General features: G+C 45.8%; 1 protein-coding gene across 1 annotated transcript in view; it reads right to left on the reverse strand.

The window, feature by feature from the left end:
- The window catches only part of dnah12 (dynein, axonemal, heavy chain 12), a 357,153-nt gene that overhangs the window by 236,459 nt on the left and 106,379 nt on the right, over positions 1-14,315 (reverse strand). Inside the window, exons 16-17 of the mRNA XM_041191445.1 lie at positions 11,282-11,475; positions 7,711-7,957 (exon numbers count right to left, since the gene is read on the reverse strand). Of these exons, the coding sequence (XP_041047379.1) occupies positions 7,711-7,957; positions 11,282-11,475 (441 nt within the window). The remainder of the gene's footprint in view (positions 1-7,710; positions 7,958-11,281; positions 11,476-14,315) is intronic.

Below are 14,315 nucleotides of genomic sequence, written 5' to 3' on the forward strand. Positions count from 1 at the left end.
ATTCTCAATGAAAGTCCAGTTTGCAGCAGCAGTCACTGAATAGAAATTAGGAAGGGGGGTGGATTTTAATGCCCTGCCCAGTGGTGAGTTTGGTGGCGGGTGTGGACCCCGCCACATTCCTGCCTCTGCCCTAAGTAAGTAAGCGATTAATGCCCACTTAAGGGTCTCAGCTCACCACCACTGGTTTCACCCAGCAGCCTGAAAAGCAAACCCTGTTAGGGTTGTTTATGGGTTTCAGGAAGTGCCGGGGGGGGGGGGGGCCCTCTCAGATTCAGAGGCATTCAGTGCCCGATCAAGGGACCTGGCATCAGGAAGGGAGAGCCCACTGAGAGCCACCCCCCTGCCCTTGCTGCCAACTCACTGCCCCCATTACTTTCACCCTGTGATTCCCCCTTCTGCCACCACTCACCTGCAGCCTGGGTCCCTCAGCGATCCTGAGCCTCGGATGGGTGCATTACTGACAGCAGCCACCACCTCCCCCGTGGTGCTGCCGAGCAATTAAGAGTAGGCAGCCCCTGATTAGCTGGTAGTCCTCAGCAGGCTGGATTTCTGTCCCTGGGTTCTTGGTCCTGGGAAAGGCCTACTGCTGCCAAGTTAAGTGTCTGATTGGCAATTAATGTGGCGGGCCTTCTCGAAAAGCAGCAATGCAGGGCTCTCATTGGCTCTCCAGCCAGCAGGTGAGACTCGCGTTGCCTACGTTAAATTCTGCCCAGGAAGTCTGGCTGTTTATTCTCTTCTTCTTTCATTCTAATGTCAATTGTAACAACTCAACTTTTTTCTTAACCAAAACCAATTGATTTCAGCAGAGACCAGGACCTAGAAAATCTTCTGCTTTGTGTAGCTTTGCATTATACTGGGCAATGCTTTCTCCAGGACATTGGGCAAACTTGAATAAAAGTATTGGAAGCAGATTTCCATAATTAGTTTTGACCATGTGGTTGCTATGATTGATTGGTTTCACTGCTCATATTATCAAAGAATTAACAGATGTGCATAAGGTTTTTTTGGCAGCATCCTTGCACTCAAGAATTTCATCTTATTTTAAAACAAATATAATTCATTGAATACATCTCCAAAAGCTGTTCAACTGCTTTGCTGCCTACATTCAACTCATCAAACATATCGGGAGAGACTTTCCATGGGATTTCTCTAAACTTCCACAGTACCTTTGGCAGAAACGCAGGAGAAAAAGGATGTTATCGTCCCAGATTTGCACCAAATGAAGTAGCAGGTGGGGAAAAGGACATTTTACCCGCCAGCCACAATAGCAGCTTTTCGCACCATATCGTCCCTTTCTCAGCTTCATTAATAATACATTCTCGGGAAACATGCTAGATTGCTGGCGGGGTGGCCTCTGATTCGCCTGCCCCACTGTCACTTCAGACCTTCAGTAATCTGGGCGCCATATTTAAAGGCCGGCCCTGCACAGAGCTAGCACTCTCCAAGGGGTAGGAAGCTGCTGGGAACTGATGGCTGCCAAGGCTAGGAAACATGCTGCTCCCAGGTTTATCTTCCGTCCCTCAAGCGCCTACTGGACACAGTGGAGGCTCACTGCAATGTCCTCTATGCCAGTCAGGGCGAAGACCAGCAAGCAAGATGACAAATCCAACATGGGAGGTCATTGCAGTGGTGGTCAGCGCCAATGCCCTGCAAAAGAGGACAGCCAACTAGTGCCAAAAGAGGATGAATGGTCTCCTCTGTTCCGCCAGGGTAAGTCACTCTTCTCATCACTCTCAACTCACACTCACAATTCCATCACACATCCACATGGATCTCACTCACTGCCTGTTCAAGGGACATCATCATTCACTCTCTCAAACACACCTTCATTTGCCCTGCAGAGCGTGTCCTCATCCTGTCCATGGCACCACTCACCACCCACACATGTAAGGCATCCTTATCATCTGGCATGTTAGGCATCCTGCTTACACTCTCTCCATCTGTGTTCATGCAGGACAAGCTGGTACATAACAAAAGAGAGGGGTCTCAGACTGGTGAAGGAATGCCTGACATTAAGGTCCTAACAGACTTTGAAAATAGAGTTATCCATCTGGCTGGTAATGATCTGGACTGTTCCTGTGGTGATGGTGAGGTCGGCGGTGCTCAACCAAGTGAGGATCCAGCAGTGCAACATCCACCAGACAACCAAGTCAGTTCCCCTGTTCCCCAGTCCTCTGCCATGCTCTAATTATCGCTTCTCGCTTTCGCAGGCACATCTGGGAAGCAGCGAGGGGGTCCACGACCCAGGTCCTCCACCCAAGCCCTGAAGACACCTTGGAAGAAGACACCCTCATTGTAGACCCATCTCCAGCACTCACCCACACTCCCACCAGCGCAGAGACACACACCTTGGTGGGAGCAAGCTCTAGAGTAGCTTTGGGTCAAATCTAGTGAGCACATCGCACTGTCTGATCCACAACAAGTGGCGACAGGGACTTCCCAGGTTTCCGGCACTCGGAGGACTGCTGGAGGCCAAAAATCTGTTGAGTCTGAGTCAGATGAGGAGCCTCTAGACTCAGTCATCTCTCAGTTGCTGCAGCTGCAAAGGCAAGCTTGGGAACATCAGGAAGGGATGTCCGTTGCACTCCTCAGATTGCAAGGCATGATGGAGGAGTCTGTCCACATTCAATATAAGGTGATAGCACCGGCACGCCAATGCACCAAAGTCAACACTGGTAGGCCGCCATAGAGATCTTGGTCCAGGACATCGGTCCTGCACTGCTGCACGGGCTGAACTCCATCACTGATGCCATAGTTGGTTTTCAACAGTGTGTACGTGAGAGGGGTGTGAGGCAGCTCGATCTCACTCCAGCTTCCCCTTTTCCTCAAGGAGTCAGCCAGGGACTCTCAGGCACCCAGAGGGAGGAGAATCAGCAGGTGCACACCCTGGAGCAATCCACCCAGGTGACTCCAGGAGTGTCCGACCCATCCGAATCCCCTCTTCCTGTGACCCCAGCTGTTCCAGCTCCACCGGCCATGGAGGGTGCCACTGCCACACAGCAGGACCCCAAAAGCAGGCCGTGTCCCTCCAGGTCTTGGTCCTCCAGAGGACGCCTGCCAAGGTCATTACAGACAAGGTGTAGCAGTCAGCAGACTGCCTCCACCTCCACTGAGGATGTCCAGGGAGCACCAAGACATAGTGGTTGGGAAGTTAAGAAGATGTAACTCTTTTGAGTACAAACCCATTTCCATCTGTTTCAGATGAAGTTACATTGTTTCATAGTTTTGCCATTGTGAGATTTGAACTCTTGATCTTGAGGTTACAAACCCAGTACCGTAACCACTTGGCTATTGCACAGCCTGGGCATGGGTGTTAATCACTTATACATAATGTTCATTATTGTAAATAAACTCCCAAGAATGTCTCCTTGACTATGGTTCCTTGTTATGATCAGCAGTGTTTGTGTCAGTCTTAAGTGAAAGCTTGGTTCCTGCACAAGATAGAGGCAGGTGTCTTAGTCCAGGGCCTCCTCCCTGTGCTCTGATGGTGTGCCTTCACAGTCACTGGACACATCAATCACGCCTGCACCTCAATCAGGCTGCCAGTATGTCCTGATCCAGCAGCACAGAGTTCCATATCTTTCCCTGTGTGTTCTCAGCACCTTTGAGCTGTGAATGGCTCCACATAACATCAGCATCTGTGTTCGGTGACAGTGTGGTCCTGAAGGGTTCAGCTCACGAAGGATGCCATAGGATCAGGAGAAGTTAAAGTTTCCTGTCTCCGTGATATGACCCTGTTCACAGAGCACTAGTGATCTGCCATCAGCCAGGACAGGAGTCAGCCATTCACATAAGCTATGTGAGGATCTATGGAGTGTCCCCTCAGCATGTTGTCATCATCCTCCTGAAATGTACGGACAATGGGCATCTGCTGCATCTCCATGACAGGAACCTTATCAGAGGGTATGTGCACTGACATCAGCCAGGCAGGAGTGAAACGTCCATAGATGCAATGTGAGGATCTATGGAGCCTCTTCACTGCATGTCATCATTATCCTCCATGAATCTAGCGACTATGAGGCCTTCCAAACATGTCTGCCTCGTCTGGACAACATGAAGGCCTCATTGCCGTCAGCCTCAGCTTCAAGGGCCTCCTCACCCTCATCCCTGTTGACATCCTCCTCATTAAAAGATACTTGCAGCTCCTCCATCTCCTTCTCAGCCAGCTTCTCCCCCCATTAAAGCACCAGGTTGTGAAGGGTGCAGTAGGTGACAACGATGTGTGACACCCTCTGTGGACTGTATTGCAGGGCTCCGGCAGACTAGTCCAGGAAACAAAACCTCATTTTCAATAGTCCAATGGTTTACTCCACCAAAATGCGAGTTGCAGCATGTGCCTCATTGTACCTTCTCTCTGCTGCACTTGAAGGCCGCCCAATGGGTGTCATCAGCCATGTCCTCTGTGGGTAGCCCGTGTCCCCAAGAAGCCAACCTTGCAGTCTCTGTGGACCCTGGAAGACGTCAGGGATCTGAGACATACTAAGAGTTTGGGAATCGTGTACAGACCTGTAGGATGCGTTTGTGGCAGTCGCACACCAGCTGAACATTCAGCGAGTGGAAGCCCTTGCGGTTGACGTAGGTGACCGCTTGTTGCCACAGAGATCTAAGCGTGCAGTCTATGGCACTCAGTACCTGTGGAAAATCAGAGATCTGGGCAAATCCCAGTGGTCTTGCTTCCTGGCTTTCCTGATCCTAGGCGAAATGCACAAAGTTGTGTACCTTCGTAAATATGGTGTCCGTGACCTCCTTGTGTGTGGAGGCTTGCAAAATCCCACACAGGTCACCTGTGGAGCACTGAAAGGAGCCACTGGTGTAAAAATTGAGCACCACGGTCATATTCACGGCCACTGGCAGTGGATGCCCTCCATGTCCCTATGGCACCAAACCCTGTAGCAGGTGGCAGATGTGACCAACCAGTTCCCTAGATATGCACAGTCTTCAGTGACATTGGCTCTCAGTCATCTGCAGGAATGACAGATGCCATCTATAGGCCCTGGGTCTAGCTAGGCGCCGACTCGTGACCGCTCACTGTGGCTCTGGCGTACGCAGGAGCCCCATCCGCCCCTTCTTCTTGAGGGTTGTGCTCCAAACTTTGCCCAGCCAGGCACCTCCACCTCCTTTGTCTACGCTCCCTGTAAGCCATGAGGCATACAGTTGGTTACCAGGCTTCACGCTCCTGATGTACTCCTCCTGCAGGATGAAAGATAGAGACGCATGGGTTAGCGTTGGTCTCCTCGGCACCTCTCATGGTTACGTGTGCAGCTCCAGCTCCATCTTAATGCATGATGGATAGTGCTGGCCATCACTTGGATGGCCAGAGTTTAGTGCGCTGCATGGCTACCCAAAACCACACTGACCCCTGTCCCACTCCATCTGACCAATTGGCAGCAGCTTCGCCCACTTGGCTGCACATGCTGTGCTCTCAGCTCAGCTGCAGTTTTTCTCCTAACTTGCACTGCAAGGCTGCACTGTTAGCCTGAACCATGGGGTGGACTGGTCCAAAACTTAATGAAGACATTGCAAAGGGCTGTGAGCGCCTCCATCAATGACTGCTCCATGGTCAGTTTTCGCAAGGAGATTGTACAGCTTGCTCAGTTGTCCAATTGTTCTGCAGCTCCCTAAAACACTCATTGATTTGCTGTCTGTGCCCAAGGGGTGAAAATTTAAGGAGCATTTAGTGGCGCTTCCATGCCTCTGCATTGCTTGAGTGGGCAGATAAGCTAAAGGCCTGACTCCAAGCATGTCAATGTAGCTGCACTTGAACTGTCTCAGCTGCAGAAGAATGCTCACTTTATACAAGGTTTCCTTAATGTGAGGCCGCTTCACTCCACACCCACCTGGATGTGCTTGTGCAGTACTATCAAACCATCTTTTCGCCCCAACTCGCCCCAACTGCCCCGGCACTGCACTGTCAGCCAGCCAGGAAAATGCGACTTGCCTGTGCCCTCACCTGTATGTGTGGCGCCTCTTCATTGAAGTCAAATAAGCAACCCTCACAAGTGTGCACTCATTTCCAAGTTCCCCTCAAAGTTCAGCTTGCCAGGTGCACACCTTTAAAATGCCGTTGTGAAACACGTTGGCATGGTCCTGGATGATCCGGCATGGAGGGGATGATTCTGGTGACCAGGGCTTATAATTAGATGCAAATATGTTAAAAGGACGTTCCCAGCGTCCAGCAGTGGGAAACACGGCCTGTCATTGACGGGTGGAGTGGATGATCACAAACTGGTTTCACAAATGCATAAAATTTTGGCCTTCTTGCCATATTGTCCACTCATGCATGCCAGGATGCCCGACGTCAACGGGGATGGAAAATTTCGGCCAAAGTGTTAAGTGACCATTTTTATCCATTAATGCCAGCTCTCCAGCAATTCAGCCGAAGGTACAGCAGTGAGTCAGAAGAAACTCCATAGAAATTTCAGGCTTTAAAGGGCGGACATACAACAACAGCTTGTATTTATATAGCACCTTTAAATTAGAGGAGCTCAGATATCTCAGAGGGTTGTAGGGTTGGAGGCGATTACAGAGATAAGGAAGGCAAGATCACGGAGAGATTTGAAAAGAAGGATAAGAATTTTGAAATCAAGGTGTTGTTTAGCTGGAAGCCAGTGCAGATTAGCAAGTACAGGACTGATGGGTAAATGAAATTTGGTGTGAATTGGGACACGGGTAGCAGAGGACACCCAAAAATAGAGAGTTTTTTTTACTTTAGGCAAAATACGAGTCTGCTAGTCTAGAGTACCTGTGTTAACCTTTCTCTTAATTCAAAAGCATTTCCAATATACTGCAAGGTCATATAATCCTTTAATAGCTTTAATGTGTTAAACTAATAACGTTGTTAAATTAAGAGCATAGCTTTGAGTTTTGTCCATTATCCTGCCCTAACTGGGTGGTATAGCAGCAGAAAAGGCATGAAAAGTGAGTGAAATGCTTAACTTTTGTATTGCCAGCTCAACTTTAATTTTCTTCCCCTGATCCAGCCAGGAGGGCTGCCTATCATCTCTTCCCTGACAGCCATCTGTCAATGAAGATGGGCTAGTTGCTGCATTTTCTTGCCTTCTGCTGCTGATCCCACCAACCCCAGGGACTGCAAGCAGAGTAGTTTTGATAAATTCTGTGTTAAATAGTAAATAAAGTTAATTCTAAGGGAAATGGAATGTCAGTTCTGATACATAGGTTTAGATTTTCCTCAACCCATTCCAGGACACTTGGGTCAAGACTTCAGTGAAATACGCCGATCCCGCCCTAACCCCAATCCATTTTCTATGCAAGACAGTTCTCTTGCCAGAAATGTCTGTTGCAGCTCCTGAAGTGAAAGGAACCATTTACAGTTATCATAAAAGCCCTAAAGACCAGCCTTAAGTTTCTTGTACAAGCTTTGGACTGGGCTAACAGAATTTATCAAAACTACTCTGCTTGCAGTCCCTGGGGTTGGTGGGATCAGCAGCAGAAGGCAAGAAAATGCAGCAACTAGCCCATCTTCATTGACAGATGGCTGTCAGGGAAGAGATGATAGGCAGCCCTCCTGGCTGGATCAGGGGAAGAAAATTAAAGTTGAGCTGGCAATACAACAGTTAAGCATTTCACTCACTTTTCATGCCTTTTCTGCTGCTATACCACCCAGTTGGGGCAGGATAATGGACAAAAATCAAAGCTATGCTCTCAATTTAACAACGTTATTAGTTTAACACATTTATTACTTTTTTCTACCTTGAAGTCTTTGATTTGAGCCATTACTACACCACACATTATAATGCTTGCACTCTCTTTCTTTTCTTCTGCCACCTCTTCCTCAGCAACAAGTCGTCGACGAGGGGCTGACTTTCTTCTTTCAAGTTCTGCTTTCTTTTGTTTCTGCCGGAAGAATTTTAGCATCTTGTAAATCTCACGAAAGAATTCATCTACTTCTGCCTCCATGCTCTCTCCATTTAGATCAAGGAAGGAGCCATCCATCCACCTTAAGAAACCAAAATATAAATTAATGGAACTCTGTTAAATGTCATAGGTTAGGATAAACAAATACTTCCATATACCAGACATGAAAACAACAAAAAAAACTTACTTTTTACTAAGCCATAGGATGACTTTTCTTCAATAACTACCTGTTCTTTTGGAAGCAAAACATGCCCCCCTAAAGGTTTGGTAATTAATCTAATTACTACATATCCTTTTCAGAGACAGGAGAATGACCTCTGGCCTATCTGGTTTTACTATGCCAAACAAATCTAACTTCCTTTAGTTAGACTGGGTTCAAAAGAATGAAAAATAGTCAAACATAAGATTAGTTGCTAAACCAGATCTGATTCCTTGAAGCATGGACTCCTTTCCTGCAATGCTATATAATAGCTGCAAACACAACAGCCCCACAGGTAAGCCATGAGATTCAGTCAAAAATTTTGTATCCAATCTGTATTCTCCAAGCTGGAAATCTTCAACAATGACTGATCACCCAACTAAACTAACCCTGTTACTGTGTTACCAACAAGGCAATCGTTCTCCCTCCACAATCCCAAAACTAACTCAATGGTATCACCTAAAATTATTCTGTATCTTCTTCCAATTCAAATGGAATAATCTTTCCATAGCAACCTCATCTAACCAAATGTCAGTAGATAACATCCTTTACATACATACTTCTGTTCAGTGAGTACCAACAATGGAAAAGCTCTACACAAAGCTTGGATGTATTACTTTGCACTTGTCTGGACCCCAATGTCATAAATGATGTCTACTTATGCCTGTTATACAAATTAAATTTGATTAAAAATAAAAATTCTTCACTTTTAATAAATTCAATTGTGACAAGTGTTGGGTTCTGCCGACACGAAAAGAAACCCAACATTGTATATAGTTAAAAACTTTGGCCTGAATTTTGTGCTCGTTATGCATGTGCGATCAGCGGGCCTGGAAGCAGACGCAATATGTATTTTCGACTGTAATCGCAACTGACAGACGATTTCACGCTGGCTGGCCAATTAATTGGCAGCCAGCGTGAAACGCACGCCGAGAGAGGCTCAGCGCTGCCAGGGGCTGGCAGGAAGAAGGCGACGCCAAGACAAATGAGGTGCAGACAGGCGGTTTACGATGAGCTCCCTGAAGGCTGACGAGTGCTGTGGAGCTGCTTCAGGGAACTGCAGTATTGTTCAAAGGAAATTTGCATGCAAAAATGCCACAAACTATCTCTAATGGAACTACAAATGACTGACAGTAGTGCTCATAACTCCTCAACCTTCAAACAGCTTTTGGGCATTTAATCCCACCGTGGATCGAGACCTGAAGCTGCCATGCTGATTGGCCCATGTGATAAGCGTAAAGCGCATGGATCACTAAAAATCCTGGTTGATTGGGCTCTTAATCGGAACATTGATTGTTGGCAGGTGTGCTTCGAACTTCTTTGTGTGTTCGACGGCTGTGATATGGTGCGACGTTGTTGTGATATTGGGACACTCACCTGATGTTTTCTCACGCTAGTTTGGGTTGGCCACGCGTCCAATTGCGGCACATAAAATTCTGGCCTTAATCCTTATTGCTATTTCTTATTTTTAAACTGGATTTTTCTGCTGAACAAAGACAATTAAGATGGTTGATCCTGTCTGGGAGTAATCCCCAGCAGTCTCCAGAACAAAAGAATTCTCCTCTTCAAGAATGTCACACCTCTTTTTGCCTGACAGCCTGGGACTGGTCAGGCCAATTTCGATTTGCATTTGATAAGCCAACCTTGCCAGTGGAGTCACTGGGTCTACTGAGACAATGGCTTCCCAAATACCAGAACCACAACATAAATGGCAGCCCTTTCTACCCATAATGGCTGAGACATTATCAGTCCTGAAAACAAAGCCAATTCCAGACGTTGGATAAACATCTCTTTTTGAAATCAATGTGGAGCAGGAAGGTCACATGACCCAAGACTCTGGCCTTTAGAACAGCTTAATATTACATTTCTGAACTGCACGCCCAGTTTGCTGTTTTACCAAGCATCTGACAAGCCATAAAGAAGTCGGCTCTGTCAGACAGGACGACCAGCCCATCTAACCTGATCCTACCGGAAGATCTCGTACCATCGCCTACAGAACCAACTCAATCTCTGCATGCCTACTTCATTTTGCAACATCAATACCATCTGAAAAGCGAATCTTACAACACCGGTCTCCAGCCAGCCGAACTCCAAATGCCTATGTGAAAGAATTCCTCATTGGACTCTGACTTTGGGACTGTGGAACTCATGTGAACTAATATTCAGTTTTTCTGTGGACCTTGTACTGTAGACCTTCTTTTCTCTATTCCACCGCCCCCCCCCCCCACCCTCTTTACTGTGTGAATGTGGAGTGGGCCTTGTGGACATTGCTTTCGCGGATTCTGAATGTGTGAAATAAACTAACCTTCTGAGTTAATTTGAGTTTGCTATGGATTATTAGTGTAATTGGATCACACAAAAATTGAGGGGTTGTGAATATACCACCACTTATTCGAGCACTAATTCAAAACATCTTCTGTTCGGACAGGTAGCAAGGGGACAACAAAGCTGTTTGAAGTGAACCCCTTCCTGTCCGTTACACAAGGATACCAACATTTTGGTCTCATACAATTAACTATTCCCCATGAATGTTGTTTATATTTTCTTTTTACCTGAACAAGAATAACTTAAAACAATTCTTTGGTTTACAATGAACTCTAGTTTGGGGTCTTAGCAATTCTTTGCAAGAAGCACAATCTTCACTTCTGCAAGTGGTTAAGTATAATTACTGGTCCTTCAACTGCAGGGTGTGGTTCTGACTGCCTGCTGGAAAGGCACCATGTGAAATGAATTTGAGTGGTCCTAACTTAGCTGTTAGTGGACATAGGTTCACAATGCAAACTTGTCCATACTTCAACATTAATTAGCAGCAATTTGGCAATCTCAGGATGAGTGATGTGAGAAATTGTAAATGTCACATTGGTATGTGGTGGAGGGTTAGGGCACATTATTGGGGCAGTTTAGAGGGAGCTTTACTCTGCAGGTGATTGTGATACAACTGACTTGAGAGTGCCAAAACTGCACTAATTTCTCCAACTTTATTGATCACAATCAGTTTAACCATCCTCTGAACTCGGAGTGTGATCAATCTCCTTCATACATCGTAGGATGACATTAGAAAAATCTTATACAAGTATTTATTAACAGGTGTGAAAACACAGCAGATGCAGAACAGACCCCCAGAGAAATTCATTTATCACACTCCCTCTGTTGTATATTTAATGATTACTCTCTGGATCATCTTACTTTTTTCTGGACTCAACTTACTTCTTTTCACTTCGTTGCCATTTTAGAATCTGGGCAAAAAGCTTCTGGTATGGATCAGTGGTAACTTTGATATTTTCGGCCAGTGGATAAGTGGTCAGGTCCCATTTGAAGAGAGCTTCTTCACTGTTGATATATTCAATTAACTCCTCTGCATCTTGTAATCTCTTCTGTACTGTCCGCACATCATTCACATACTGCAAACAAAATGAATCATATTTTATTAATAATTTGTGAATAAAAATACACAACCTAAATTTTATATTTCAAATGTGTTATTGTCCCGGGCATTATTTTAACTTTAAGGTATGTTATTCTACTGGGAAAATGCATATACCTGTCCTAAAAAAGAATAACTTCCAATCTGAATTACAGGCTAGGATTTTACCGGCCCCCGAAAGAATAGGTTGGGAGGCGGGGGGAGCAGTCAGTAAAATCAGGGGGAGCCAGATTGGGCTGCTCCCAGGCAGCAGGACTGGATGCAGACAGGCTGCAAGCCCCAAGGAGGTGGGTAGGTGATTTATACAATTAAAGGCATAATTAGGGGCCTTTTTATGTTGCTGTCAGCATTCTGCTGGCAGCAGGTGGGGACTCCACCAGCTAAAAGGAGGTGGCCTCCATGTTGCAGTCGGTGGTGGTGATGGTGGGTGGGTGGGCTGCAAGGCTCCACGGGATAAAGAAAGGGCTGCAGGCAGGGAATGCAGCAGTTCCGGCCCCAACGGCCTACTCAGAGGGGAATCTCCTCTGACACTCAGTCCTGTAATTTCTTATTTTCACTTACCTGCTTTAGGTCAGAGGTCTCCTGCACCCTTCAGCAGCGATCATTTCACCTGTGGCACGCCTGAGGCTTTAGAGCCAGCAGCATCAGCAGCCCATCCACCGTCCTTAACTGGATAGTGGGACCACAGGCTGCCAATTAGCAAGTCGTCTATGGTAAAATTGTTGAGCTGGCAAGTGCTGGCTCAGGACCCACTTATTACCCAATGTCAGAATCCTGAACCCCCTCATAAAATTCAGCTCATTGTGCTCAATCTGAAATAGTGGCCCAGGTATTCCTGTCAGTGTCAAAGCTGAGCATTCACCAACTGACTGCCCATAAAAGTACGTACTTAACTTGTCTGCAGCAAAAACTTTCTCTTCTTCCTATAGCAGGGCCTACTGTCGAGACAAGCAGTGAGGGCTTCCTGCATGACATTTGTCCATGATGCCATGCCTGCTTTTGCTGTCATTAGCTGAAGATATGTGCTTGAGGTTAGTCTTCGAGCTCAATGACAGGTAAGTATTTTTTCAATGATTTTTAATATTTTCAAACAGTTATGATCTCGGTGGAGTCCAATAACCTTTTAAAAAATAATCGAACTCCCAGTTATTAACTGAAAGAATTAAGCCACAAGGTTTCACATTTTAAACAAAAACTTTTAATGTACAAGAATTAAACAAAGCAAGTATGTGGTAATCTGAGGTGTAATACACCTTTAAGAGAATGTGAGAAGATTGACCACGTGACTGTAAGACCCAACAGCTGCCATGTTAATGTTGGTATAGAGTAGAGTCTGGTTGGAAAAGCACACATCATGTTGTGTGTGTAAATAAATAGCACATTCTTCATTTCATTTTGGTTTCTGCATCTGCGGTATATTATTATCGACTCACCCACCAACAGATAAGCGGGCAACTGGTTTGTGAGCAAAGCGATCCTGCTGTAGAAATTAACAACTGGTGACGAGGCAAAACACAACAGTTGGTGATACCAAGGAAAGCCGTGAAAACTTAACTGAAGTGAATCTCTTGCAGGCTGACTGTAAGTACAGCCCTCATCGTCGTCGAAGTTATCTCCCTCCAGTAAGCCACAATTTGGCCGCATTGAACCATTTGATCGGACCACCAATGACTGGTCACATTATATTGAACGCCTTGCATTTTTCTTTTTGGTCAGCAACATATCGGGGGAGGAGAAGAAGCGAGTAATCCTCTTATCGACATGTGGCAGTAAAACACAGCCTAATCCATATCCTAATGGCACACAACGCCCCAGATTCCAAGAGCTTTGCTGAGTTGGTGAATCAAGTGAAGAGCAATTTTCAGCCAAAACCCTCGGTAACAATGCAGTGTTTTAAATTCAATTCAAGGTGTTGTGTCCCTGGAGAGACAGTCGCTTTCTATGTAGCAGACTTAAAACAACTGACAGAGCACTGTGAGTTTGGGACATCGATTAATGACATGTTAAGGGACTGATTAGTGTGTGGGATTAACAAAGAGGCCATTCAAATAAGGTTGTCAGAAACAAATTTAGATTTCAGCAAGGCACTGGAGTTGGCACTCGCAATGGAAAGCACAGTCAGGGACTCAGGAGAAATCAAGGAAGCACAAAATGATACCGTTTTTCACGTCAGGAGGGAGGCATCAGCTAGAAATGGCACAGAAACACAGGGCTCCGCGGAAAGGCGAGAAACAGACGCCATTAGTAGACCAGCAAAAAGCAATGGTTTAATGGATAAAAACCACATTAATAAAAGTAGAATTGGAACCGAGTGCATCTACTGCCATCGCAATAGGCACATTATGCAACATTTTAAAGAGATTGAGGCAAAATTTCAAACAAAAAGAAGGAAGTCATGAAATTTATATAATGGAGGAACCAGAAGAAATAGAGCTAGATATTTACTCGTTACACAACTTAAAAATGGGTAAAACAGAGCCAATCTACGTGACAGTAGAAGTCAACAGAAAACCCATTTGAATGGAGGTGGATACAGGCGCATCCATGAGAGTCATAGGGGAACATACGTTTAATGGGTGGCCCATTAAAACTGGAAAATTCGGGTGCTAAATTAAAGATATATACTGGCTGAAGACACACATGTAAAACATGTATGCACGGTTCCAGTACCATATAGAAGCCAGTCTGCAAATCTGCCCATAATGGTGATAGCAGGCAGAGGACTGAGTATCCTTGGAAGAAACTGGTTAAGAGAGATCAATCTTGAGAGATTATTGAGATCTCAATCAGAAGCAGAAAATGTTGCTGTTTGGAAAA

This window comes from Carcharodon carcharias, chromosome 7, assembly GCF_017639515.1.
Source record: "Carcharodon carcharias isolate sCarCar2 chromosome 7, sCarCar2.pri, whole genome shotgun sequence".
NCBI classification, from domain to species: Eukaryota; Metazoa; Chordata; class Chondrichthyes; order Lamniformes; family Lamnidae; genus Carcharodon; species Carcharodon carcharias.